The sequence below is a fragment of the Nicotiana sylvestris genome, chromosome 10, assembly GCF_000393655.2.
Source record: "Nicotiana sylvestris chromosome 10, ASM39365v2, whole genome shotgun sequence".
NCBI lineage: Eukaryota > Viridiplantae > Streptophyta > Magnoliopsida > Solanales > Solanaceae > Nicotiana > Nicotiana sylvestris.
Genome location: NC_091066.1, coordinates 86,607,151 through 86,635,071, shown reverse-complemented (window position 1 = coordinate 86,635,071; position 27,921 = coordinate 86,607,151). Strand labels below are relative to the sequence as shown.

The 27,921-nt window shown below is 36.3% G+C and overlaps 2 protein-coding genes across 28 annotated transcripts; one reads left to right on the top strand and one right to left on the bottom strand.

The window, feature by feature from the left end:
- Nucleotides 1-1,023: 1,023 nt before the first annotated feature.
- Nucleotides 1,024-12,101, bottom strand: LOC104216644 (uncharacterized). 26 transcript variants are annotated; one of them, XR_011402891.1, is made up of 9 exons: nucleotides 11,863-12,093; nucleotides 11,110-11,212; nucleotides 5,992-9,966; nucleotides 5,726-5,900; nucleotides 5,217-5,279; nucleotides 5,082-5,124; nucleotides 3,887-4,477; nucleotides 1,693-1,855; nucleotides 1,024-1,297 (listed from the first exon to the last, which is right to left on the bottom strand). XR_011402891.1 is itself a non-coding variant. In XM_070160140.1 (8 exons), the coding sequence occupies exons 3-7, from the start codon at nucleotides 9,623-9,625 to the stop codon at nucleotides 1,817-1,819; spliced, it is 414 nt and encodes a 137-aa protein (XP_070016241.1). In that variant the 5' UTR covers nucleotides 9,626-9,966; nucleotides 11,110-11,212; nucleotides 11,863-12,098; the 3' UTR covers nucleotides 1,024-1,297; nucleotides 1,693-1,816. The 26 variants fall into 26 exon arrangements, 12 of the variants coding, with proteins under 12 accessions (XP_070016241.1, XP_070016234.1, XP_070016238.1 ...); XR_011402887.1 differs by having other exon boundaries at nucleotides 1,693-4,477; nucleotides 11,863-12,095; XM_070160140.1 differs by lacking the exon at nucleotides 3,887-4,477 and having other exon boundaries at nucleotides 5,082-5,279; nucleotides 5,833-5,900; nucleotides 5,992-6,095; nucleotides 9,621-9,966; nucleotides 11,863-12,098.
- Nucleotides 12,102-12,187: 86 nt separating this feature from the next.
- LOC104216642 (transcription initiation factor TFIID subunit 10) lies at nucleotides 12,188-27,543 on the top strand. 2 transcript variants are annotated; one of them, XM_009766747.2, is made up of 6 exons: nucleotides 12,188-12,463; nucleotides 12,579-12,643; nucleotides 13,497-13,559; nucleotides 26,245-26,302; nucleotides 26,364-26,414; nucleotides 27,148-27,543. In XM_009766747.2, exons 1-6 carry the CDS (start codon nucleotides 12,365-12,367, stop codon nucleotides 27,226-27,228), a joined length of 417 nt encoding a protein of 138 aa, XP_009765049.1. In that variant the 5' UTR covers nucleotides 12,188-12,364; the 3' UTR covers nucleotides 27,229-27,543. The 2 variants fall into 2 exon arrangements, with proteins under 2 accessions (XP_009765049.1, XP_009765050.1); XM_009766748.2 differs by lacking the exon at nucleotides 27,148-27,543 and adding an exon at nucleotides 26,848-27,096 and having other exon boundaries at nucleotides 12,194-12,463.
- Nucleotides 27,544-27,921: the final 378 nt, after the last annotated feature.

The window sequence follows — 27,921 nt, the reverse complement described above, 5'->3', positions numbered from 1 at the left end:
TATTTTTCCCTGATGGTTGGGGATGTACATGGGGATGTACATGCATCAATATGAAGTAACTTTCCTTATTTGTTTCCTATTTTTTGAAGAATTTTATAGTCATAGAACTCCGTTAGGAGCTCTGGCAACCTAACCCATATGATTGAATAAGTTAGGGATGCCTCTACGGCTATGAACCTAGGTTCCCATTTTTTTAACTGTAAAGAATTGGTTTCCTATGAACTAAGGCCCCCCATCGAGAGCCTTCTCATAATTTTCTGGTTTAGAGAACCTTCTCATAATTTTCTGGTTTAGAGAACTTTATGAGGTAGTAGTCGTAGCCTAGGTCGATTAATGTTACAAGTTTTGATGGTTTTCAAATTACGGGTGATTTTTTGTTGAATGAATTGTACGTTACCCTTCTGCCAACGATATTTATTACTGTATTAAGGAATTTTCCAGTTCTTATAAATTCTTTCCTTATCCTCCGACGTAATGGGGATAAAGTTGTCAAAGTCGAAGTGGTTATTAGTTTCATCCGATATATCGAACCCTACAATGGATTTTTGCACCACTATTTGGTTCCTGTTTTGGGCGTTTTTTGACCTGTAGTTTATTTTCAAAAAAAAATCGTGTGGTCCAGCTGATCATTTCTCCGGTCGGGTAATTTGTAGTTCTCCTATTTTAAGGTTGTTCTGGTTTGGATGGAGGTTGTTTTTTGTCTGTTGACTTGTTTCATCTTCTAGGTTTTCTATCTCAATGTCAATTGGTAGTGTCTAATGTTCTGGGAACATCTTCTAGTGTATTAGTGTTTGTTAGTGTATTCATAAATGAGGTAACAGATGCGAAAGTGTTCTATTCCTGTCTCTAGAAATTCTAAAGAGAAGTAGGATGTTCTCTCTCAACTAACCCATTGTATACAATACTAGATGAAGATTGCCCATGCTATCGCACGGGCCCAACATATTAGCATTCTGCTTTGTTTTTTTCTAAAAGTGTTCTGATGCCAATGGAATAGCTCCATTCATAAATAAGAAACTGGACTATCATAACCAATAGGCTTTTCGATATATCATACCAAATGCAAAAGAGGATATAAAAAGAATCTACAACGCCACTGCTATCTAGTCAACCATCGGTAGCTACAACCAGGTATTTTTGATGCAATACCCATAAAATATAGAAAATGTGCATCTTCAAGTAAAGCAACCTGTGTTTCCCTTTTGAGTATCACCTACAGTGCCCAGCTCAATAGTCGCTCTTATTATACCAGAAGCATAAGCAAGCAACAGACAACATAAGAGAGGTTTTATAGTACCTTCAACGACAAATAAACACCATAAGGTATTGTCAAATATACAATTGTTTGTGGCAATTTGAAATTTTAAAATATAATATTGAGTACTGAGACAGCTATACATTTGCAATTAAAACAGAAGTACATCAAAAGCAAAGTAAAGGAAGATACACGACAAGAGTTTGAGCTCTTTATCAGCTTTCTTCGGAATAGGATGTGCACCTTTTTCAACATGGGTGACAATATTCATTTGTATAAGAAAGATATTAGAAAAAGAATTATGGTGCAAGTCAGTCTCTTTAGGCATACAAATAGTACACAAATTGCTGCAGTAATGATTTAGTTAGAGATCACTTGTTTGAAAAAGAAAAAGTTGCTACTGGACTGCTGATGTCTATTTAAGATAGAATACATACCAGTTTCTATGATTTTCACGGGAAAACTGATTGAATTTTGTGTCTCAAATCTCAGTAAGAAAATATGCTTTCCTACAGTTTTCCTCCACATTCAGCCTCTTTCTCAAAAGAGCTTCTTTCATTTCTATTGATTCCATTCTCTACAACCTTGGTTCTTCAGTCTCTGCTTGCAAGAAAAGTATATAATAATTTCACTTACGTTATAGATCTACTATTATAAGGTCATGCATTCAACCAACTGTACTCACCAAATTTGGTGATAGTCCTAATGAACTATCATGACAAAACTAATTTCTTTAAGATAATTAAGAGTGACTATGGACATCTGACTCAAAAGAATCTTTAGAACTGATTGGTTATATTATTAGGGTATTTAAAAAATGCATGCACTAAGCGAGTGGAGATAAATATAAAAGTGCTAAATGGACACACAAATGATAATGGGTTGTTACTTCCAAGAAAGATAAGCAAACTACTATAGAGAATCTTTAAAGTAGAAATATGGCACAATTTTAGCCTTACCTGCTGTAAGTTTACCATGGAATAGGTTATGTAGCATTTGAACATATTGCAAAACAAATTGAGATAACTTTATTAGGTGCTCACTTAAATACAGAAGCAAATAAACAAACAACCACATGGTCAAGCATGTGACAGGTTAAAAGGAGCTCTGGAACAGAGAGGGAAAAGCAGATGATTAGATACAAATCAAGCAGCCACTTTGCTATTATCGTAAGAGCACATCATGCCTTCCTATGTGCACAACTGGACATGTTATGACTCATCTTGAGAATACCTAGGCAGGTAGTGCACTAAATCTTTTTCAGCTTGTTAATTCCAATAGATCCCCGACCTAAGTTCAATTAAATGATGTTCTTTTAGAAGCAACTTCCTTTCCAAATAGCTTAAGCCTTCATATACTATATTTTACTGCAACCAATCTTCTTTAATATCAGTTAAACCTTTTCAATTTACTACATTCAGTAGTTTTTTTCTAATCCTATTAAAGTTTAAAATTTGATAGAAGAAGTCGAAAGTAGAAGATAGAGACTCCATGACAGCTGGTGAATCTATTTCTGTCACGCACTAAAATGAAAACTCGAGATCCAACATGAGTTATGAGAATTTGAAAAATCATCCCAGTAAATCCAGCAAAGCATACTGTTCATTTCAGCATCTTCTTTATCTTATTATTACACCTAACAGCAGGCTGAATCCTTGTCCAATAAAGTCATCAGAAGTATTTGTGTACTTTGCAATTACACAAACAGGGTAAAAAATATTCTTCTTTAAAATTTTGTAGCTATTTGGAGCAAATACAACAATCTGGCTATCAACGATATATTTTTTATCTAATCAATTATGTATAATAGTTGTGCAACCATTGTTCAGTGTGGTCATCATACATATTGTATGATGCAACTTACAATCTCACGAGAAGTTTTATTTTGTGTCTCATACAACTTACACTAGTTGTATGAGGCTCCTTTTTGTCTCGCAAATTTGTGAACCCCAATCTTACATTTTTGGGGACCCCAATCTTACAACAACTGATTTAACTGCTACATCTTTGTAAATTAAATTCGACTTCGATGTATGGAAGCTCCAAAAACATTTGGACAAGAAAATCAGTGTTTCTGGGCAGGTTTGTGATAACTTTTTCTCTACAAAACGTGTTTGTTGAATTTTAATTATAGAACATCACATCTATGTTATACTTTCTCTAGTTAGATCATTATTAGCTCTTTTTCCAAACATCACTGTCAGATTAGTAACCAAATTTTATGAAGCTAAAATTACGGCAGCTAAAAGATATGAAGCGATAACACAAAAAGTTCCAAATAATGAAAACCTAACTCATCCTTTTCATGTAAATTTGGGGAAAAATGAAATAAGTAGGAAACAGATCAAACAGTAGTTGAAATCCAAGTCAGTCACAGGCTCATCCATTCTAAAATCCTCAATTTATTACTCTTGGCCAAAATGACAAAATCTTTAAATAGAATAAAGATGGAGAATCATCAAATAATCAGCGGAAACCCCAGTTTCTTTTCAAGCTGTTTTTTAAATTTCAAAAAATCAAGAGAAAATTATGACGACATTTGGAACCACAAAGCAACAACTAACAAGACCCCTGAAACAAAACAATCACAAAACACATAGAAAGGGAATAAAATAGAGCAGTAAAACTAACCTTTTGACTATGATCTTCATGGAGCAATTATGGAAGTGTGAAGAAACTCAGCAAAACCCCCCAATTTTCTATTACAGTATCATTTTTTATTTCAGAAAATCGATCTTCCGTTAATGAACACAAAGACTTTAAAGTCATAAGGATGGCGGATCAAACGATGAAGAAGGAGAAGCGATGGCAATTCTAAACAAAGGAAAGGCAGAGAAGCAGCGCAAAGTTTTCCTAAAGCCAAGCGGTGGCCGTCATTCCCATCAAAGGTGAAGCCGAAATTACCTATTTAGTCTTTCTCTAAACATATAAATCAGCAAACGCGGGGGCACAACAGAAATTCTACCCAGCATAAAACTGAGAAAAGACCAAGTTACCCCGCCAAGCAGGGATGTCGACGGCCTCCTGCTTGCTTTAGGGCTCTTCTATATAGTAGACTAGATGAAGATTGCCCGTGCTATCGCACGGGCCCAACATATTAAGCATTCTGCCTGTTTTTTTTCAAGTGTTCTAATGCCAACGGAATAGTGTTCCATCTACTCGCAGCTGAGCAATGTACAGTTCTAGCCTCAATTAATCCGGCAACTCTTGTAATCTTAACATCTGAAATTGAAAAAAAATAAATTAAATGCATTACCATACTGTTATAGGTTCTGTGACTATCAACTTTATAGGCGTCGAATGAGTATGAATATAACACTTTCAAGATTTGGTTTTGTCCAGCTTAAGGGGTAAGACAGTATTTGCCAATAGAGAGGCGTGAAGTTGGAGCAGAATTGGTATAGTACAAGTTAGAGTATGATATCTTAGAGCTGCAGTGGTTGACTGTAAATTTTCCTCTATGATTAACCAAGTAAATTGTGAAACTTATGGGCTCAAAAAAAATTATTTGCCAAAATGTAGAAGGCAAAGGTTCAAAAACATGCAACCAGCAAATTTCAAGTGCTTGACCAAATGTTATAAGGAAAAAGTACCAATACATTTAACTGCCCCATAATTCATACTATACATTTTCTTTCCTATTCATGTTTATCAAACTGTTTCTAAATAAAATGATTAACATTGTGCTTATAATTAAAAGAGCAAAGATGTTAGAATAAGTATACGTGAAAGCTAATTAAATCAATCTGTAGCGAGTTGAAACGATTAAGATATTTCAAGAACGTATGTGCAATTAAACATTATGCCTAAGAAGGAATTGACTAACCAGGTGTAGACTACACTTTGAAAACAGCATAAGCAGCACAGACCTTTTATCATTGAAAATCAAAATACTGCATAAAAACAACCACAAACAAAATATACAAGAAGTAACTTCATAACTCATATGAAGAAATAGTACCTCTTGGTCATGCCACAAAGAACTTAGAGAAATACAAGTGACAGAATCCAAATAAAGGAACCCCTGGATGGCAAAAGAAATCATATGAAAAATAAAAGTAGATTTAACTAATGAAATTAGAAGCTGACACAAAAGTATTGTTTACTGACAATAAAAGTATAGAAATCTTTAGTTGTAAAAGTAAAACATTTTTCATTTATATATTTCTATCACTAAATCCTAGTTCAGTAAAATGTAAGATTCTACTCTAACTCATTTGCACCTCATCCTACTTTGGAGGGAAACATATAACTAAAGACATTGTTGTTTATATACCATCACTTGCACCTTGCTAATTTTTCATTCTTTCTCTTTAAAGCATATCATCAGACACATAAAGAGCACAACAAAGAACGTGTAAGTGATAGAGCAATTTTTCGTTTCCTTCTTTAAAGCATAGTGACAAAAGCAGGGAGAACATATTAACTCCCCTGAAATCTTTAGTAATTGGCTATGAGTTATGGGTTTACCTATTAAATCAGGAAAACCACCCTACTAAAAGTAACTTAATTGCAGCAGTTCGGTCATGCTCATTATCTTTGATAACTTTTCCAATTAAATTATCTCGAAATTGAACCTTGTCCAAAACTTCTCCAGTTGAATCTTTGTCTACTTTTCCTTCTGCCATAGTGAGACGCCGCAATTCTAGCATAACGTGATAAATAGCTACATATTATAAAGATAAACTGCAAACAAGTAAAATGATCAAGAAAGCATCCATATGAAGAAATTTTACCTTCAGCAGAGAAAGATATGGAAGCACAAAAAAGCAGCTTGTTCTGCCCCATCTTCGGAAGCCCCTTCTCAGGGATTCCTTCATTGACATTGTAGGGAATCTCACTGTTAACATAGTTAGTACGGGAAACAAAATCAAACAAACAAAGAATCCAACACTTTGTATTAGAGCATGTTTCATTTCGATAAATACAGTTTGTCAGTGTAAAGAGTACAATATTTACAAGGAAAAATACTTGCAAAGTAGGGTAGTTGAGAAGTTGAATTAACATTGCAATACAAAGGCTTGCACAGATATACCTAGTTCCTATATCTGGTAGTGCGTAAAAAAGGCCTATGAAGTATATGTTAAGTATTGTATTAGTGTAGGAACCAGATAATAGGTAAAAGAAAGTAATATACACAATAATCATGAAATCATAAATAATGTCGCTGCTAACTTTGCTGTTGTAGCTGCAAGGCAAAATATAAGGCTGACCTTTGCAGAAAAATAGTGGGTAGGGGAGAGAACATTGATTTGTTAGGAAAGAATATTAAAAGCTACAAGTATGCACTTACCGCACCATACAAATCCAAAAACACCAAACAAGTTCTATTGAATTTGTATATATAAGCTACTAATCACTGAGCTCGAAAGTAAGAAGCCATGTACAAATCTTTGAAACAATAAAGAACCAGCTCACTTTTTTCATGTAAACTCAGAATAACAAAATGAAATAAATCAACAAAATAAAATATATCAGTAGTAGACTAAAATTGTAGCTTAAATCCAACAAAGTAACCTTCATCCATTCTAAATCCCCAATTTATAACTCTTGGTCAAAATACAAAAAACCTTCAAACATAAACAAACATGGAGAATAGTTAGATAGTAGATGGAAATCCCAATTTCTTTCAAGGTATTTTTGAATTTCACAAAATTAACATAAAATTACAATTTAATTTCGAGCAACAAATCAGCAAGAACCCAAAAATAAAACAATCACAGTAACATATAATGAAAAAAGTATGTCAATTGAGCAACCACTGAACTGCAAAACCCAAGCGAAACCCCAATTTTCTGTTACAACGAAGAAGCAGAAGCCAAAGGAATTCTGAGCGAAGATCAGCGGTGACCGTGAACCATGTGATTATATCAATTTAGCAACTAACGAAGTACAAAAATCCAAGTCAAACTCCAATTCTTTCTTACAGCGAAGAAGAAGGTTATGGAATTCTGAGCTAAGAGAGACAAAAGCAGAGCAAATTCAATTCTGGCCTTTGAAATTACCTATTTAATTTTTCTCTGAAAGATACAAATCAGAAGGCAGACAAAGACAAAGAAGATGAACAGACAGAGATAGAAAGTGACCTATCTGTCATACTGAAATACCGTAGACCTCTAAGCACAGGATGAGGACCAGCGTAGACAAACAGTAGCAGCGAGAGGAAGCAGAGATTTCATGGAGGTGTTGAGAGAGATGGGAACTTTGAGATAGTGTTATGACTGATAATATCAAATGGTCAGATGTTACATGGAAGTCCACGCGTTGAGCCAGCAACATAGAAACCCAAGCGCCCATCATAATCTAGGCGACTACTTTGTTGCTGTCACTGTTAGAGCGCCTACAGGTGTTTTAAGGGAAATTAAAGACTAAAGTTGAAATGACCAGAATACCCTTTTGTAGGCAAGCACACATGACGACCTCGACCTGCTTCTCTTGCTCTTCTATATATTAAGTAAAATGTCTATCTATTTTACCCTTAAGACGGATGTTGTGCTATCAAGCAGTCACCATACCAATGTATCGCTGCCTTTTCTTGTTCTTAATTGGAATGACCAACTAACATCTTTGGTGAGTGTAAACTTTAGTCTAAAGCTGTCAATCATGACAATTGCGGCAGTATGGGTTGTAGTATGTCAAAACTTGACACTTAGTTATTATTAATATATTTCCTACTGTTCAAAAAAAAAAGACAATAAGATCAGCAGCACCTTTAGTGATACACTACCGAAGCACATATTGTACTCTTTACATTGGTTAGTATTCGAATTTGAAGCATTGGAGATCGAGTGATAGAGATGAAATTCAGCAAGAACAATTGAAATGGCAGCCAAAGTTAATCTGACCAATCCATGCATAAACAAGAAGTGTTTAAACTCTCACATATGATACACCTATTGGGTACTTGATGGAAGACTGTAAGGAATGGAGACAAAGAGGGTGTAAAATAATCGCCAAAATAGCTCTATTGGCAGTTATCCATTTATTATAAAGAGTCATGATCTCTGTGTCACGGTCATTAACCTTATCCAGCACATCAATTGCAATTACCTAAGACTGCAGAAGCCCAGTAGGCAAGAAAATTACTTCAAATGGATGTCAGACTTACCTTCTTGGTCATCTCAACATGTAACTTATCAAAATCAGAGTTGCCTCTAACAGCCCTAGCTAGAGCATCTGGGATTTCCGAATGACCGTACCGAGGAATTCTACTGTACTCCGTGCAACTATAATTATTGATCTTGCATAGTCTATCCAAAGGTTCACGCCAGATATACTAACTCCATGAACAACCAAATTGAGCAATAAATCAGTAGAACAAGAAAGAATTGCAGTACCCATGATGGCAGTACTATACCAATTTTCAGATCTCAAGAATATTCTCTACTCACCATAAAAAATAAGTAGTAGTAGAAAACACCTAATTGTCTCACACTCTCCTCGTCCTTCCTCCCTACTGAGCTTTGAGAACTCTTTCGGGCAATAAGAAAAAGCTTTGCTTTCGGCACCACCTATTCATCACTATCACCATCAACACTTTTCTCTACCTCCCACCACATACGATCTCACGCACTTTGATCACAAAGGCTATTATAAAAACAAATACTACAAAATATTTTTATTTTAATTTCTAAATAAATATTCTCCAGTTTTCTAGAAAAACAATGAATTTTAATCATTAAAAAGACATGAAAGGGTGACATATTTCCATTCTATTAGACGTAGTGAAGATCCAATAAATTAAAAATTGAAACTATTAGTCGATTCCAAATTTCAACTATTAATTTTCTCGAGTCAATTATTCTCAGCATGTCAGTCCTGACCGTTGTTTTGCAAGAAAAATAAAACACAAAAAACATGGTTACTTCAAACCCTTCAATAAAATTTACTTTTTCTGATAAAGTTGCTTCACAGAAAATTATGACAAAAATTTGTTTAAAAGCTTCATGTCTCAACGAAAGCATATAAATCAGAAAATTGATCATCTTCGTATAACTAATCAACATCCTTTTAGCTAGAAACCAGATTTTAAATTCACCTGGAAAATTAGTTATATGCTTACTTCCAAAACTAATTCAACATCTTTCTGAAAAGATAAAATTAGTGCCACAATGATTTTGCCAACGGAATGGGTAATTTTAGTAAAATAAATGATATTTTTTGAGAAGATCACGAATTATTTTATTCTACAATGTGGACCTAATAATATGTATGGACACCAATAGCCCCTAACCCCACCCCAATGCCCAAACTTCATATGTGAAATTCACATAAGCACATGGGAGGATGTAACGGTGTGAAGGAAGATTAACAGCCAAGTAATTGTGTCAAAGAACATAATGGCAAAAAGAATGGAAACACACACCTCATACCAAAGGTCTCATCCAGGTAAACATCAAAAATTATGCAGTTGTTACATAATTTCAGCTAATTATGACACCAAATGTTGAATATGTTGATATGCAGTTTAACAGCAACTACACCTCAATCTGAAGTTCCTTGGGGTCTGATTCTGCAATTTATCAAGTAAAAAGATGCTACAACTTTTCACGTCAAAGTAGAAATAGAAGGTTACCTGCTGAGAAAAAATACAAAAATGTGGAGATAACATGTACCCTGAGCTCTTGACTTCACTTTCCTTTTTCCTTAAATGTTGAAGCAGTAGCCCACTTGAAGTAACTACAGTTTGATTCAGAACTTGATGTAGGTCCCTGGAAGAGAATGTAGATTTTAAACAGAATTTAGCAAGATAGAAGGATTAAAATACAACTTTTTGTTAGACACAAATTCTACCATTTTGGGGGCTTCTACATGAAAAGATTTGATGAGACAATCACTCATTCATATTGCGGAAAACATAATGAGTGCAAGCCATAGAAAATACAATTTTTAAATAAAAAGATGATATCCAGTTAAACAAATTGGGAAAAAAGTGCAAGTCTCAGAGTCATCTCAAGAGTTATTTTCCAATAAAATAGAACGAAACACTAAAATTATACTGAGAAAAGCCCTCATCCTTTTCATTTTGACAAGTAAAGAAGTAACTTTAGTCAATAGTACCGAAAAAGTGTAAAAGTAATTCTTTTCTTTACAACGATGAGAGAGCAAGAAATTACACTGAAACTCCTTTAGCTAAGTAAAGAAGTCCATAAAGATTATACAAGTATCCAGATTATGTCCGTCATATCATTTATCTATTAACCCAAATATTGTGAATATCCTTCTGTCAGGCACAAGCCCTATCTTTTGCATTAATAGTCAATATTGACTGGGAGAAGGGGATTGAGCTTGCAGTCAAAGCAACAATGCACGGACAAGCTAAATGAAGTCTCTTAATTATGTGCAGCGTATGCCAACGCAATTTTCAATTGGAATCCAGGAAAGAATTGCACACATATTTTATCTTTTTTATTTCAGAATACAGATATTTCACTTGGTGCGCTAGAAAAAAATTAGATATAGTAAATTAAATCTCTAAACTAATCTCAACAAACAGCCAAACATTTTATGTAGTCATTGAACAACTTAGAACTCAAGAAACATAAAGCAATGTAGTTTTATGATAATTTAGCATTCAAGTCACAACTTTAAAAAACACCGACTAACAAAACAAGTATGATGACTATGCCATACCAATATAACTAAAGACTTACCATACATAAATTGTGATCAGATAATATTATCCAGAAAAGGACAAAAACCCTATCGGTAGGACGCGACAAAGAGGTCAGAGAGAAGTGAACGGATCCTTATAGTAATATTAAGGTGAAATTGGTCATAAATTTGAAGATATAAGAACCAAACATGACTTGTAAAGAAAATGGAAGCTATAGACTGGAAAAACTCGCACTTACTGTTGGATAGTCCAATTGTTCCCTAATAGCAACTCCACTTTGCAATGCCTTAAAAAACTTTAATTGTTGCACATCAATTTTCGTCTTCTTTTTTCACACGAAGCTGTTATCAGGGGTTGAATCAGTCGTTATGGTTACCAATCTTTCTCCAGTTCAAGAGTTACGCCGGTAGCGAAATTGGACTCCGAACCATTTAAACAAAACTGATAAGAACTAAGCTCAGAGAAGGAAACCAATAACCCAAAATCCGCAGATTTAATGAAACCAAACGGTAAAGGAAGAAAATGAAGGGGGAACAAACAGCTCTCGCTTAGAGCTAGTAAGGTGCATTTCCAATGAAAGAATAACATTACGTCAAGCAAAAACTTTTCATCCTTGTAGGGAAAAACCTAGGCTTGAAGTGTCACCTAAATATCATAATTTGACACATACCAATGGTCAGAAAAAAGGATTTTGATACTTCAACTTTCTCTAGAACAGATTAATTTTGCAGTAATTAGTTTGTACTAAAAGAGAACATTGACAAAACGCCATTAGAGAATTTTGGTCAGTAATTTTCTCAAGCAAACGTCATTAGAGAAATAATCAGAAGAGACATCAAATAACAATTGACCCAAATCACGCACTGGAGTATCAATTTCTAGACATGCATGGGAAGATCAGATAAAAATACTGACACATATGTAAGAATCTGGCAAAATTTTAGCCACAAATAATTGCAGTAAGAAAAGATTACTTGGAGAAAAAACTTACCACAACATAGAGCTAAACTTGAGACAAATTAGACGAAATAAACAACCTTCGCAAAATCTTAATCTACAAATTGAATAAACTTTGAAGAGAATCCAGTATTCCCTAATCTAATCTTGTGATGGAAACTTGGATATAGGAGAAAAGAAGGTGAATTTGTGAGCGAACATTGAAACGGGTAAAAGAGTGGGACTTGTAGTGAGAGACACGTGTTTGGTTTTCAGGTGTGAAAGACACCTTTGAATTTAGCCATAAAGATGTTTATATCTACTGAAATGCCCAAGCCTTCACTTATTATATAGGGTAAAGTAAAACTTCTATCTATTTTACCCTTAAGCTAAATAAAGGAACCAAAAAAAGAAATAAACTTCTTTTCAATTTTCCTCCTCCTTCATTTTCCTTCACAAAGCGAGCGTTCGAAAACCTCCTTACCTCTGTGGTTTCGCACCCCCCATTTTACCTCAGTCGAAGTTGAAACTCCGAACGGCGCTGATCCGCCGTTGAAATGAACCAGAGTCAAAGTCAGCAAACGAGTGAAGGAAGACACGAAGATGACACTGCCCTCGCCGATTTCCTTGCTTCCTTAATGGACTATACTCCCACTGTCAGCTCACTTTTTCCCCCTTCTCTTTTTATCAGCAGCTATTTTCAATCTCGTGCAGTTTTAGGTCTATATAATTTTACATTCTGTTTGTGATGGTTAAAACTTTTTTGATCAGATTCCAGATGAATTAGTGGAGCATTACTTGGGTAAAAGTGGTTTCCAATGCCCTGACGTTCGATTGTATGCACTCTCTTCCTCTTTTTTATTTTTATTTTGCTGTTAGTCCTATTTAATCTTTTAAGTTGCTCTTAATATTATTCATAGAAAATTACAAAAAATACTAGGAGATTTCTTCCAATCTGCCTAAGTCTTGGTGGGCGGAGATACTAGGTTCCTATGCTGGTGACAGGTAACAGGTATCCCGTGGAATAGTCGAGGTGCTCACAAGCTGGCCCTGACACCACCGTCATTAAAAAGTACTAGTCATAGAAAATTTGTTCCTTGTTCGGATTGCACAAAAAAGAAGAAGGCGAAACTATCTTAGTATATGATTTTTTTTGGTTCTTGGATGATAAACAATTTTTACTAGGTTTATCTTCTCCTTAAGATGATAAACAATTTTTACTAGGTTTATCTTCTCCTTAAGTTACTAAATAATAGAGTGGAATCCAAGATTTGAACTTTATGGATTCAGAAAGCCACCAAACAGTGAACACACTGGCCATTAGAGTTACTGTGTTCGAAATTTAATATTTGTACGTATTTAGTAGATTTATTAACACATACGGAGTCTGGGATAAAATTGCGGCGTTCGGCTGAATTCGTAGTTTATACTGTACATCTGCGCTTAAGTTCCTTCCTTTTGATTTTTAAACAATTCTTTTTTTTTTGTGGTTTGGCAGTAATTTTTTGCAAAATTAATGTATATGTGAATTGGGTTCGTATTTGCTTTCTTAAATAGTTGTAAATTTAAAGAGTTGTGGCACTTGATGTTTCTTTTGGCAGCAATGTGTGTTTCAATTTTGCTATTTCATCTAACTTATTTGTTTTGAACATTGTATTGTTACATTGAGTGTCTCCTCTGTATATGCAGAATAAGGTTGGTGGCAGTTGCCACACAGAAGTTTATTGCAGATGTTGCCACCGATGCTCTCCAGTATGTTCATAAATTCTGTATCTTTCTTATCTCCCCCCCCCCCCCAACACACACACAAAAAAAAAAAAACTTTTATTAAGCTGCTAATTCTTCAGCATATTGCTCACACTGATTGTCTCTTACTTCTCGAGGCTTCCACGCGTGGTAGTGCTGGTTCAAGTGTTTGCCATTCTATGACACTTCTACTGTTGTCCCCTAACCTTCCAAAAAAAATTGGTTAGGCAGGGGTGTTGTAGCTAATTGTCAGATACACCCTTTAACTTTGCAGGGGTCCTATTATCCCCTCGTATTTGTTCAAAGTATAATAAATATCTCTTTTTGAGCTGATGTGGCACCTTTAGCATTTTGCACGCTATCATAGCGCGTGAGAAGTAAAAAATTTCCCCAAATCTGGTTATTTCTCCTTTTTTTTCCTTTGACTTTTTCGTTTTTATTTGCACCCACTTTCTAGTTATTTCTCCATTTTCATTTTTCTTTCTTTTTCATTTTCTTTGTTCACTGTCAAGTCATTGTTCAGTATCCTTAATTATGAAAAAGATTGAAGGTGAAGAACGAAAATTTAGTTGTTGGGTTTTGAAGAACTGAATTTAGTTGTTGGGTACTGTAGTACTATTTTTAAAGTCCAAAAATCAAATCTGGAGCGGAAATTCGGGTTACTTACTGAGGATTTCGAACTGCAAATTTTGAACTCCATTGCGGGTGCTTCGAAAGTCCGATACAGGTGATTTGAATCCTCAAAGTTAAAAAAAATTGGCTATTCAAACCTTCTGGGAGTTGAAACTTGAAGCTACATTTTGAGGTTACATTGATTTGAATGTCTGAAACTTGAAGAAAAGCGCTCTGCTATTGATGTAATTTCGAAGCTCAAAACTGAAAAGCCATCCGCCATCTTTCTTTGGTGGTGGTGGCTTTGTAAAGCTTTTTAGAAATATGGATGAATTACTCAAAAATTGGTACTTTAAATTACGTGTAAGAAATCTGGAAAAAAATTGAGTATAAGCAATTTGCAATAGCGAAGATGAGAAAGAAGATGGCTAGTTGTTGCAATGTGACAGAGAAGAAGAAAAGATAAGAAAGAAAAAGAAAATAAAAATAAAAGATAATGTTAATTAAATAATGAATAAAAAGAAAATATAAAGAGTAAAACAAAAAAAGAAAAGAAGAAAAACACATGTCAATACATGATTGGTGCGTGCCATATATTATTTTGGTTGAAAGTGGTGCTAACCACGGAAGGTGGTATTTATTATATTTTGAACAAAGACAAGGGGGTCATAGGACCCCCGCAAATTTTGAGAGTGCAACTGGCAAAGTGGGACAGCCCCAAGGGGGTAATGATGTATTATCCCTAAAAATTACTATTATATATCACTTATAATCATTGGTAGTGTCAGTGTCTCCCTCATTAAGATAAGAGGGCATGGGCTCAAAGGTGCATTTCGGAAGATATCCCTTAAAACCTTGGTGCTTGCATTGAAGTGCTGCCTAGCAAGATGAAGTGTCTAACTTACTTGACACCTAGTTTTGAGTTTAACCATGTCTCAGCGTGCTTTTAACAACATTAGGATTTTGTCACACCTCCTTTTAAAATAAGATAAAAATACTACACAATCCAAAGCTAATCCTAATTAATTAAACTAAACATGAAACTATTTTTGTGTTTTCGAAATTATATAAAGATAAAAATAAGGTACCATTTTTATATATATATTTTAAATTTTTTCTATGAAAAATACATAAACTAAAATATTTTTTGTGATTTTCATTTTTCTTGTAACAAAATAAAGTAAAAGAGACAAAATGAGTTGAAATAGCTATATTAGGCCTAAACTAAATATTTACACGCTAAAATATATAAAATCTTGGGGAGAGTCAAAAATCACATGTCTACAGATGCCCATCTTTGACTGAAAACGCGAACAGACAAAGACTGACTAGACAGGTTTTTGACCCGACCCTTACTTGGAGAGACTAAAACTAAGAGAAAGGAGAATGTGACCGAGCCCTGGTGTCTGAGCTGCTTACATATCCTTGGCTATAAAGGAATCAAGTCAGTGTAGTTCGGGAAGTGAGTGAGATGATGGAGTATGCCGAGGTGAAGAGCCAATCGAGGTGCCGTTCCGCCGAGGTTTCGGTCCGCAGTCCTGTTATTACATCAAAAATCAAAACATGAAAAAGACTAGCTAAGCCTGTCAATTACGAGTTACAAGATTCCTATCTATAAGTCTTCTGAAGCTTGATCTTGAGTCTTGAATGGTTCTTCATGCGGACCTTAGATTTGATGCTTTGACGCTTGCTAGTTGCAGGTGCTAGCTCGTTCTTCTATAGCTTTTTGGATCAAGACCGGACATGTAGTGCTTATGACTTCCACCATGTCTTAAGCAGTTCACATCTTCCATCAACTTCTGCATTTGGATTCACTTCTTACTTTTCTCTCTTTTTTTCTTTATTGTGACTAACTTTTGTTGATCACCTCGGACTGTTGACTCGCATTCTTGCCGTGAGATTCTTTGGTTGCTGACTTGAATTGCAATCTGAGATGCTTTTCCTTTTCTTCAGGTGGACGCCTGATTGTTGAACTCGAACTGTATTCCCTTGCTCTCCAAGTGGGCGCCTGACTGCTGAACTTGAATTATATTCCCATGCTTTCCAAGCGGGCTCCTGATTGCTAAACTTGAATGTATTCCCTGCTCTCCAGGCGGGCTCCTGACTGCTGACTTGAAATGTATTCCCTGCTCTCCAAGCGGGCTCCTGATTGCTTAACTTGAAATGTACTCCCTGCTCTCCAGGCGGGCTCCTGACTGCTGAACTTAAAATGTATTCCCTACTCTCCAGGCGGGCTCCTGACTTCATCAAAATAAACAAAAACAAAGAAAAATTTTCTGCCCCAGTTTGGGTATCTGGGCACATATGTAAGTGTAAAACGAACCACATTACCAAATATCAATAAGAACTTGAAAACTAAAACTTGAGTAATACTCCCTTGTTCTCCAGGTGGGCTCCTGATTGCTGACTTGAAATGTATTCCCTGCTCTCCAGGCGGGCTCCTGACTGCTAAACTTGAATGTATTCTCTGCTCTCCAAGCGGGCTCCTGACTGCTAGACTTGAATGTATTCCCTGCTCTCTAGGCGGGCTCCTGACTGCTAGACTTGAATGTATTCCCTGCTCTCCAGGCGGGCTCCTGACTGCTAGACTTGAACTGTTTCTCCCTATTCTCCAAGTGGGTACCTGATTTCAACAGAAAATAGACAAAACAAAGAAAATTTTCTGCCCCAGTTTGGTAACTGGGCACATATGTGAGTATTAAACTGAATCATATTACCAAATATTACTAAGAATTTGAAAGCTAGGTCCCATTATCCAGGGGGTCCTGACAACTCTTAATTAAACGACAATTTTAAATCTAGGTTATATCTTCTAAAGGTGTGACTTATGCTAAGTTTTGCTATCCAAGCAAGTTTTAAAACTACATCTCATTATCCAGGAGGGTCCTGAAACTCAAAATCAAGTCTTGTCCTAAAAAATAACACTTTTACGATTGAATTATACTACCCTACGACAGAATTTATGATACATCTTCTGATCTAATAGAAATCTTAAAACTAGGTCCCATTATTCGGGGGGGGGGGGGAATCCTGAAAACTCCTAATTGAATTCTATCTTAAACATGCAAACTTTGAAACCAACTTACCTTCCTCTATGCTATTCATGATTGTTTTGAATTTTAACTAAGCCACATTTTCCAGGAAGGTCCTAAGAGTTTACAGTCAAACCTGTCTGGTGCTTGCTTTTCCTTGCGGAGGGTTTCTCCGAAACAAACGAAATTTCCTGCCCCTGTTTCAATCAAAGAAAAATCTTGTCAGTTTAAAATGTGGTAGTTGTTTTGTGGCCTTGACTTTGAGGGCGATTGCTCCTTCACTTCCCATGATAACCGATTTCCACTCGAGGACCTTGCTTGCTTATGGACTAACCACTTTCTCTGTCATCCTTATCACAGAAAATACCCCTTCTCCGTTCAGACCCAATTCCCTTTATCTGTTGCATTGTTCATGAACTGATATTTACCAACCTTTGTATTTCACCGAAAATACCTTTGATTCATCCACCTAACACCCTCCATCTGTTGCATCGTGCTCTTGTGTTGACATGAATTCCAAAGCACGTTAATTGCCATCCACTTAGTGCACATGATGTTCCTTCCTGACTTAAATCACTGGCCTTGGCCTTGAAGTCTATTGTTCCCTCACTTGTCACGATAACTTTGATTTCTGCTTGGATTACCTTGCTTGTCACTGGTTAAACACTTTCTTTGTTGATCTCATTACAGAGAATACCTTTGACCCGTTCACCCAACATCCTCTATTTGTTGCACTGTTCACGAATTGAAATATACCAAACCTTTGTATTTCTCATGGACTCCAAAGCATGTTGATTGCTACCAACTCAGTGCGCTTGTTGTTCTTTCCTAACTTATGCCACTTTGATGTGCTGGTCAGATCCCGTTTTGTGCAATTGAAAAGCTGGTGGCAAATTTTGAAGTCATTTCTCACTTATTCGGACCAAACGGACTCAGGAAGAAGAAGTAAACAAGACAAAAGGAACAGAGTAAAGGACAAAGGAGAGAGATGATTCCTAACAAGAAAACTACAAAGTAGAAACCTATCAGATGTGTATGGAGGATCATCTGGCATTATGTCCGGAGTTTGGGTAAGGGCAGCATCTAGGAAACTAGATGGTGGCGGGGGTGGTGTGTTCCCAGTCATCCAAGCCTGATACATGTCCGCCATGTGTTGTCTTAACATCTCTACCTCTTCAACCAACCCATTGTCCTGTTCAACCAACTGCTTTCGGGCACCAGTATCAACCAACTCAGTTCTGTTGTTGTCTGCCATTGTCTTTTGACTTTGTGTTGTAGAGAAGAGTTACCACTTTAAAAACCACAAACCAACCACCCTTCTGCTATGAATATAACAAAATGAGGCCATCACTTTAGCATTAGAGCATTTAACAACAAAAATATCACATTGCGTGCAATGCACCTAGCCACAATTAACGGTTCTAGAATGACTTCGAGGGTCATAAGGTCACTTGGCATCATCCCAATTTGTTCATTTCAACCTCCCTTTTCTTTGCTTTTCTAGCACTTGCTTGATCATTTTCCTTCCTCTTTTTTTCTAATTATCACTCTTTTCTTTCCTCTCATTTCTCACGTCCCATAATTTCACCCTTTTTTATTTTCTTTTCCCCTTTTTTTTTCCTTCTTTTTTTCTTTTTTAAAAAAATAAAATGATTCGATCGAATCCTATGTAGGTTGCCTACGTATCATGACGCCGCATGAATCAAATCTTTGCGTAGTTCTGGAAGATCGGGAATAAAGTAAACAAACTGACATTTTTTTTACCTTAATGATACCGTGAAACTGGACTTCAATGCTCCGATTATCCAATCTGATTCACAATCCTTATTCGACTTGTAGTGCCCGAAGGGTTTTCACCATCAAGCCTTTCTCATTCTGTCTTTTCTCTCAACTTACCGTCGCCCTACGGTGCCCGTGAGGGTTTTCACCAATAAGACTCTCTCATTTTCATTATTTTTCTGCTTGGACCAGAGTGTTGCCCCTGACATGAATTACCTCTCCTTGCTTGACTTGGCATCTCTCGAAGACTGATCGGAAGGTCTTTCTTTGGACCGTAACGTGGGCTTTTGGATAGGGTTAAAAAGAAAGGATATCAAAGGCTCAAAACAATTCACATGGGTTCAAAATTACGACTTTCGGAATCAGATTTCTTACAACAACCACAACTTCTGCCCCAGTTTCTTGCTTGGGGACTTTTGGATTTTTATTTTGATGAAACCGAACCGTGAGGTTGCCTACGTATCCTTAAAAGGAATCAGGTCGAACGTAGTTCATGACATAAGAATTACTTTGTTGTTGTGATTTTCTCTTTTCTCTTTCTTTTCTGTCTCTTTTTTGCTTTCTTTTTCTCTTTTTGTTGTTTTTCTTCTTCTTTTTTTCCTTTTTTTTTTTGATTTTCATTTTCCTTCTCTCCCTTTTCGTTCTTTTCTTTTCTCCTTTTCCTTTACTTATCTTTCACGCTTGTGTTTCTGATCTTTGCTACTGATTCCGAAAGAGGGGTATGAAAGAAAATAAACAAGGCTCAAAGGGGTAACGAAGGATAAGGTGTTTAGATAGCAGAACAAAATGCCTTCATCATTCCAATCTTCAAAACATGCCAAGTACAAACAACACAATTAAACAAACCAAGGAAAACATTCGTAACATCTTTTGATTGCGCTAGACTTGATGACCATATCCACACATTCGCCTTATACATCTGTTACATACAAAGCACCATTGGACAACACTCTCACTACCACTACCACGAACGACCCCCTACAAATTTGGGGCAAACTTGCCGTTATCTTCACCCGATGCAGCATGATGCATTTCAATAGTGTATTTTTATGTTCTATCTGCCCCAGTTTCACACAATTTAGGCTTGAAGTGATCTCAAAATGCTTTCACTTATTTCCCTCAAATGTCCTTACATCTTCAACATTGTTTCGTTGCTTCGTGACTAAACTGATTTTTAAACCAGGTTGAGAATTACGCGTGCATGTCATGTCATGTCACTCGAGTCAATCAGGAAAAGAACTATAAAAAGAAAAGGGAACTAAACGAAAATGACTAGAAATTACAGAAAACAAAAAATTGCATTAGACAGATGGTGAAAGAGTTTGAACAACAAAATAAACAAACTAAACTGGGGTCACAAACCTAGACAACACTAGACGGGCTACTATGACTAAACAAACTAGGAAAAATAAAAGGATAGAAGGGTTCGAGTCACAAGACAATATCCGGATTACAACCCTGAAATAACCCGGACAACAGAAATGACAACAAAATAAACCACCAAAACTCCTCCCCGACTAACCAAGAAATGAGCGTCTTTCCAATTGTCAAGCTCGGCATCTTAGCCACTGAATTCCGCATCAACATTACTAGGACCCTCACAAACCTCCATCACATTGTTCTTAATAAATTGCTTTTGGGTTCCCTTTGCTGGCTCGTTCTTAAGATCAACCTCTGATAGCACTGAAAACTTTGCAGCGCGTGGACCTTCGAGGATCTCAGAAGAATTCTCATATTCCTTTTCAAAACAAATCATACTAACCATATGCATCTCATTACGAACAGGCGATGGACTTTGGCTAGTGTCTGCTGCATCTGGATTTTGCACGACAATGTCACCTGCATCAATAAGCTTCTGAATTGCTTTCTTCAGATTCCAACACTTCTCTATGTCATGCCCCTGGGCATGTGAGCAATATGCGCACCTTTGAGAAAAATCAAACTTCTTTGACAGAGGGTTGGCATTTTTATATGAATCGGCTTCAACATGTCCAATTGCTTCAACTTTTGGAACAAACTGGCGTATGATTCTCTAATAGGGGTGAAAGCCTTTTAGAGAATGCTTGATTGGGCCGGAAACCTGATCCAGGAGGTTTTCGGTAGGCTCGTGGAGGTGGATATGCATTTTGTGGAACTGGGTACTGGGAAAGTGATGTGTGATTTTGGGAGTTCTGTGGAGAGAAGTGGCATTAGGGAGGATCATCTAGCGCACAAGGATATCCACGGGGACGATGTCGAGGCTGGAAGTGTTGATCGGGAAAGCCCATCAGATCATCTTTTCTGTTTCTCTTTCTTCCACCCAAGCTTACTGGGATGTTCTGAATGTCTTTCGAACAACTCATGATCTTGCCTGACTTGATTCCCTCTTCCACTAGCTCCCCTATTTTTAACACATATTTGAAAGGCTTTCCTAAGGCCGGGATCAAATGACTGAAGTAGGTGGGCCCCTGGGCTTGTAGGAAAAGCTCAACTATTTCTTCTTCACCAATCGGGGTATTGACTCGAGCAGCTTGCTCCGTCCATCTGAGCCCAAATTCCCTAAAGCTTTCCTCTGGCTTTTTTTCCATTTTAGATAGGGAGGAGTGGTCTGGGGTAACACCTGATCTGTATTGGAAGTATCGAACAAAATCTTGAGCCATGTCACCCAATGTAGGCCACTTACCAACATCTTGACGATTATGCCATTCCAAAGCTGCCCCGGTCAGGCTCTCACTGAAGTACGCCATCAACAAATCATCTTTCTCGCCAACACTTCTCATTTCACTGCAATAATCCCTCAAATGGGCTACCGGATCTCCACACCCATCATACAAGTTAAATCTTGGCACTTTGAATCCCGCGGGCAGGCGAACGTCAGGGGACACAGACAGTTCTTTGTAAGCCATGCTACCCTGGTCTCCCCTTCCTTGTTTGTTCTTTAAGGATTGTTCTATGCCTTTCAGCCTCCTGGGTATCCCATTTTGCCCTTTTCTTCCTGTGAACTCTTCATTTACAACATGAGGCCCATCTCGCGGACCCTGCTTGTATGAGTTGGGAACCTTGTGGGCAACCTCTGAGGGGTAATATTGGGCATCATGAGCTTTGAGTGGGTATTCATTGTTGGGGATGGTGGATAAGACCGGAGGGCAATTTTTGGGAAATGTAATTGGAAGATGAGTGATGGAGCTACTAGGGTGGTTGGGAAAGCCATGATAAGCGGGTGGATCTGGAGAGTATGGGGGATCATCTGGCACTGTGACCGGTGTTTGGGTAAGGGTAGCATTTAGGAAGCTAGGTGGTGGCGGGGGTGGTGCCTTCCCAGTCATCCAGGCCTGATACATATTCGCCATGTGTTGTCTTAACATCCTCACCTCTTCAACCAATCCATTGTCCTGTTCAACCAATTGCTTTTGGGCACCTGTATCAACCAATTCAGTTTTTTTGTTGTCTACCATTGCCTTTTGACTTTATGTTGTGGAGAGGAGTTACTACTTCGAGGATCACAAACCAACCACCTTTCTGCTATGAAGATATCAAAAGGAACAAAATGGGGTCATCCGTTAGCGTTAGGGCATTTAACACCAGAAATATCACATTGCGTGCAATGCACCTAGCAACAATTAATGGTTCTAGAATGACTTTGATGGTCATAAGGTCACTTGGCATCATCCCAATCTGTCCATTTGAATCTTCTCTTTTCTTTTCTTTCCTCGCACTTCTTAGCTCGCTCATTTTCTTTCCCCTTTTCTCTCTGATTGTCGCTCTTTTCTTCCTTCCCAATTCTCACCTCCCATAATTTCACCATCTTTTTCTCTCTTTTTTTTCTTTTTTTTTTCTTTTCTTTTAAAAAATAAAAAAAAATGATTCGATCGAACCCTATGTAGGTTGCCTATATTAGTCGACCAAGTTTAATTAAAAAAAAATGTAGATTGCCTACGTATCATGACGCCGCATGAATCAGATATTTGCGTAGTTCGGGAAGATCAGGAATAAAGTAAACAAATTGACGTTCTCTGTTTCTTTTTCTTTTTCTTTTCCTTTTACCTTAATGACTACTCTGCTGAGAAAAGAGAAATAAATGAAGCAAATCTTTTTTTTGAATTTTCTAAACTTAATGTTCTATAACCTATTTTAAACTCAAGCTTAACGGATTTTTTTCTTTTCTTTGAAACAAATACTCTATTAAGGAAAAACTCTAGAAGAGAAAGATATTTTTTGATTCCTTTTTTTAGGAAGAAAATCTAAAGAGTGAACCACAGAAAAATATTTAGAATTTTCATTTGATATTCTGATGCAAGGTTTCGAAACAAGCAATAAAAAAGATAAAACAAAATGTTTTTGGATTTCAATTTTGATTGCCTAAAGAAGAATTTCTAATGATAAACAAAGGATAAAGTATGTTTTTTTTCTATGTACAATATCCTAAAGTTCTAATGAAAATGAAAAGAATTTTTTTTTCATTTTCACTAATTTCCCCAAGAAACACCTCAAAAGAAAATCTTTTTGGATTTTGGAATTAATACCTTAAAGAAGGATTTTAAAGAAGTACTAAAAGAAAATTCTTTTTTTTTTTAATTTTGGTCTTAATATAGTAGAGAAAATATAAAAACAATTCATTTTAAGTCCTAGATATTAATTGCCTAAAGGAAAAACAATCTCAAAAGAGAATTTTTTTTATTTCTTATAACAAAAACGCAAAATTTCTTTTTTTTTTTTCTGGATTTTCGACTTGTAACACATTTCCACATACAAAATAAGAAATACAACAACAAAAGACTCGACAAACTTAACCTGACGACTACAAACTCTAACATCACCTAAAAGACTAAATACTACTATACAGGACTAGAAAATAAAACAAAAACAATTGACTCAAAAACATAAAATGGCTCCTCGAGCAGCTCCTGAATGCAGTGATCCTGGGGTATCTGTCATGCTCAAACTCCAGTAAGTAGATCCACACCTGTATGAGAAAACTTAAACTAGCACTATGTGAGACAATAACATTCCCTAAGACACATGCAAGACATGATTGAGGCTATCTTTGCAAAATGGCTTATTTGACCAAAAGGTGGCTAGAAGTGCAAAATTTGGCTATGACCCCGCAATGCCAAGAACCTAAGATTTACTAGGAAGACCGGACCATATATGGGTTGCCTACGTATCACGTCCCGAAAGACGAGAATCAGGTATGCGTAGTTCGGGCAGATAGGATACGGGCGAGAAATAAAAATAACAACTAATTTAGAGAAAATATGTTTTTTTTTCTTTCACTTTTTTTTTTTGAAAAATGATGAAACATGTAAACTCTTTTTTTTCTTTTTTTCTTTTTCCCCTTTTTTGATTTTGATTTTTGAAAAATGATGAAAAAGTACAAAAATCTTTTGAATTTTCCAAGCTCTCTTTTTTTTCTCTTAACAAAATGTAACAGAAAACATAATTAGGCCCCACTCGCTTTATCTCCACACTTCACCCTCTCTTTTTTTTTTTCTTTTTTTTTTCTTTTTTTTTTCTTTTTTTTTTCATTGTTTTTTTTTCATTTCTTCATTTACCCTCAGCTATCATTGGTCCGCCAAATGACCCTTTTACCCTTGAATAAATGCAACATGTAGCACATAAAAATGTTGAGTGCCCTAAGTCAAATGCACATGATGCAAACAAGCGTTCCTACTAGGGATCCGACATGAAGCTAAGTTATTCTAGGTTCAAAACCTGGGCATTTGTTCTAGACTTGTGTACCCGAGCGGACAACTCGAGCCGAGGAGGCTACGTACCGGGAACCAAAAGGCCATCCGGCTTAGTAACTTGTCCGAGCCTCTTTCTTATTTCAAGGTATGACACTAACAGAATAGGGAGTCTCGACCAGCGAGTACATCCTCGAAGATGAGAAGAGAAGGGTTTCGTAACAGTTTATATACAGTTCAGATAATATCAAAGTGGTAAAAACAACATTTAGCACATTAGGCCCAAACATGTAATAAAATCAGATAATAGATAAAGTCAAATATAACAATTCATCTAAGCTCGAATTCTGAACCCTGAACCAGAAGTTCTGGGTTCTTGTCCCCAACAGAGCCGCCAGAGCTGTCACACCTCCTTTTAAAATAAGATAAAAATACTACACAATCTAAAGCTAATCCTAATTAATTAAACTAACCATGAAACTATTTTTGTGTTTTCGAAATTATATAAAGATAAAAATAAGGTACCATTTTTATATATATTTTTTTTCATAAAAGTTTATGAAAAATACATAAACTAAAATATTTTTTGTGATTTTCATTTTTCTTGTAACAAAATAAAGTAAAAGAGTCAAAATGAGTTGAAATAACTATATTAGGCCTAAACTAAATATTTACTCGCTAAAATATATAAAATTTTGGGGAGGATCAAAAATCACATGTCTACTGATTACATGTTAAACTAAAAACTATTCTTAGCTAACTTGTTCCAGAGAGGAAGATATTAATTTTCTTCCGCATGTTAGAGTACCCCTTATTTGCAGCATCTGATCGTCTTTGCCACCTAGTCTCTTTTTAGTTGAAAATAACATTTGCAGGAGTGCGTCATGGCTTGTAGTTACCTTCTAGGATTCTATCCTTTTTTCTACTCGAGTTACTTTTCTCTAGGCTACAGGAATCCATATTGAGTAATAAGGGAGTTCCTTGTGTTCTATGCAGAAGTTCTCTTGGAAATTTTTTTAAGCAGTTAAATACCATTCTCTCTTAATTAAACTGTTAAGCTCCTCCATCTTGTAGTCTTGCAAGTTTCTTTAGATCCCATAGGATTCCGGGAAGAACTTAGGTTCCAATTGTGATACTTTTGAGAATAAAGTATGGCCTTATCATTGGTAGAATCAATAAGGGTTTGAGATTGGTGTCTTATCTATCATTAATGTTCCAAAGAATTGGAATTTATGAAAAGGAGTTGTTGCAATGGCAAAACAACATAATGACAGTGGTTAAAGGCAAGAAGGTCGATGAAAGCTGTGGATATATTAGGAGCAAGGGATATCCCCTTTGGTATTCTGTGTAGAGACTAGAAATAGCGTTGAAACAACAAAATGACAGTGGTTGAAGGCAGGAAAGTTGATGAAGTTGTGGGTAGATGTGGATAAAGGATAACCCCATTCTTTGTGTTGAGACCAGAAATAGAGTTGAATCTCTTGTGTTGAGAGTTGAGACCAGAAATAGAGTTGAATTTCGAGAACTTTCACATGTTCTTGGTTTATGTTTCTCGGAATCCGAGCTTCTATTAGATAAACTAACTTGTTTCTCACGGTGATGCAGGCATTGCAAGGCAAGACAGTCAGCCATTGTCAAGGATAAAAGAGATAAGCAGCAAAAGGTGCTTCACAGATTTCTCTTTTCATTTGCCTATGTTTATTGGTTCTAACTCTGTTTAGCAGGACAAACGCCTTATCTTGACGATGGATGATCTTTCAAAATCTCTACGAGAGGTAAGCATCGGACTAGAATCATTATTTTCTCTATAAAAAAACAGAAAAAAAGTTAACCCATCACTGTAATTTCATCTAATATACCCTTAAGCAGTCTCTTGTATAATGTTTTTTGAGCAATAGTTCTTTGTTGAAGTGGTATATTCATTACAATTGCTTTTTTTTTTCTAAATGATTTTTGTAGTTAAATAGCTGTGTTCAGTTAGTACTTTGAGAGCTAGTGAGCAGATCGAGATATAAGGATGAAATTTAATATCCGTGCATAAGCTGTTTTGGCAGAATCTGCTTGCTGAATACTGCTTGATCTGGATGTTTTTTCTATGTGAACTTGAAAAGTGATGATTCACATTGTATACAATCATTTGTGTCTATGAAGTTCCTGGATTATAGATCTTTTTTAAAATTTAATGTTTAGTTTAAATTTTTTGGTTAGGTAAAGATTTTGTTGATGCGAGCGGACAATACACTATGGGTATGTAAAAAGTAGAAAACCTTACACAAAATATATGATTCTCTACCAAGAGCAACTAAATCATATATACCAACTAGGACTTGTTTAGAAGCGAAAGACATGCTCTCATGGGTAGAAAGGTGTTCTCCATCCCTTTAGAACCTCTGTTGTATCTTCCTCTCCGAAGGTTGTCCTTGATATCGATTCAGTGTTATTCTTGCATATCTTTGGTGTTTCAACTTGCTTACTATGGTTCGCTTTAACTTTTGATTTGCATTACAGTATGGTGTGAATGTCAAACATCAAGAATACTTTGCTGATAGCCCGTCTGCTGGGTTAGATCCTGCTTCAAGAGAGGAATGATGTATTGCCTGCCTACAAATCTCTGTAATCACATCCGTAGTCTTCTGATGGTTGCGAGGGCATTGTCTTGTCATCTTCTAGATATCTCTAAAGCTATATATGTGTTGAAGGATACAACTTTTGACTACTTTGTATCCGATTTACTTATCAATGTTAGCTGTAGTTGCCACCATTGTTGGATTGGTAGTTTTGAGGTTCATTGTCGACAAGTAGTGCAGGAGCTTAAATCAGCTTCGGACTGGTTGATGAATGTACACTATTTGGTCTAATTCCTTGTGCTTAATTGATAAGAAAGAATCCATTGGTTTATCATCATCAATAGTGCACTTCTTTTTTCCGTTGGTGTTTGTGTGAATGAAGAGTTATAAGAATCCATGTTTGGTCTCCCCATGTCATTTTATGACCACCAATATTTTCCTGGTTTCTTTTGGGATTCGTTAGAGAGCCTAATTGGGTTGGGAGAAAATAGGCGTAATACATACGGAAACACCTAAAGTTGGCACAATCTTTCACTTAGACACTTAAACTAGGTCTCTTTTCAATTAGACACGTTTCTTAGGCAATTCTCATACCAATTAGACACGTTTTTTGCTGGCTTATTAATTAACCAAGCGCATGTTCTGCAATCTCCGTTTACGTGGCAAAAGTAACCATTATAAATCGTGCCACATCATTTTTTGTCCACCTCACTAT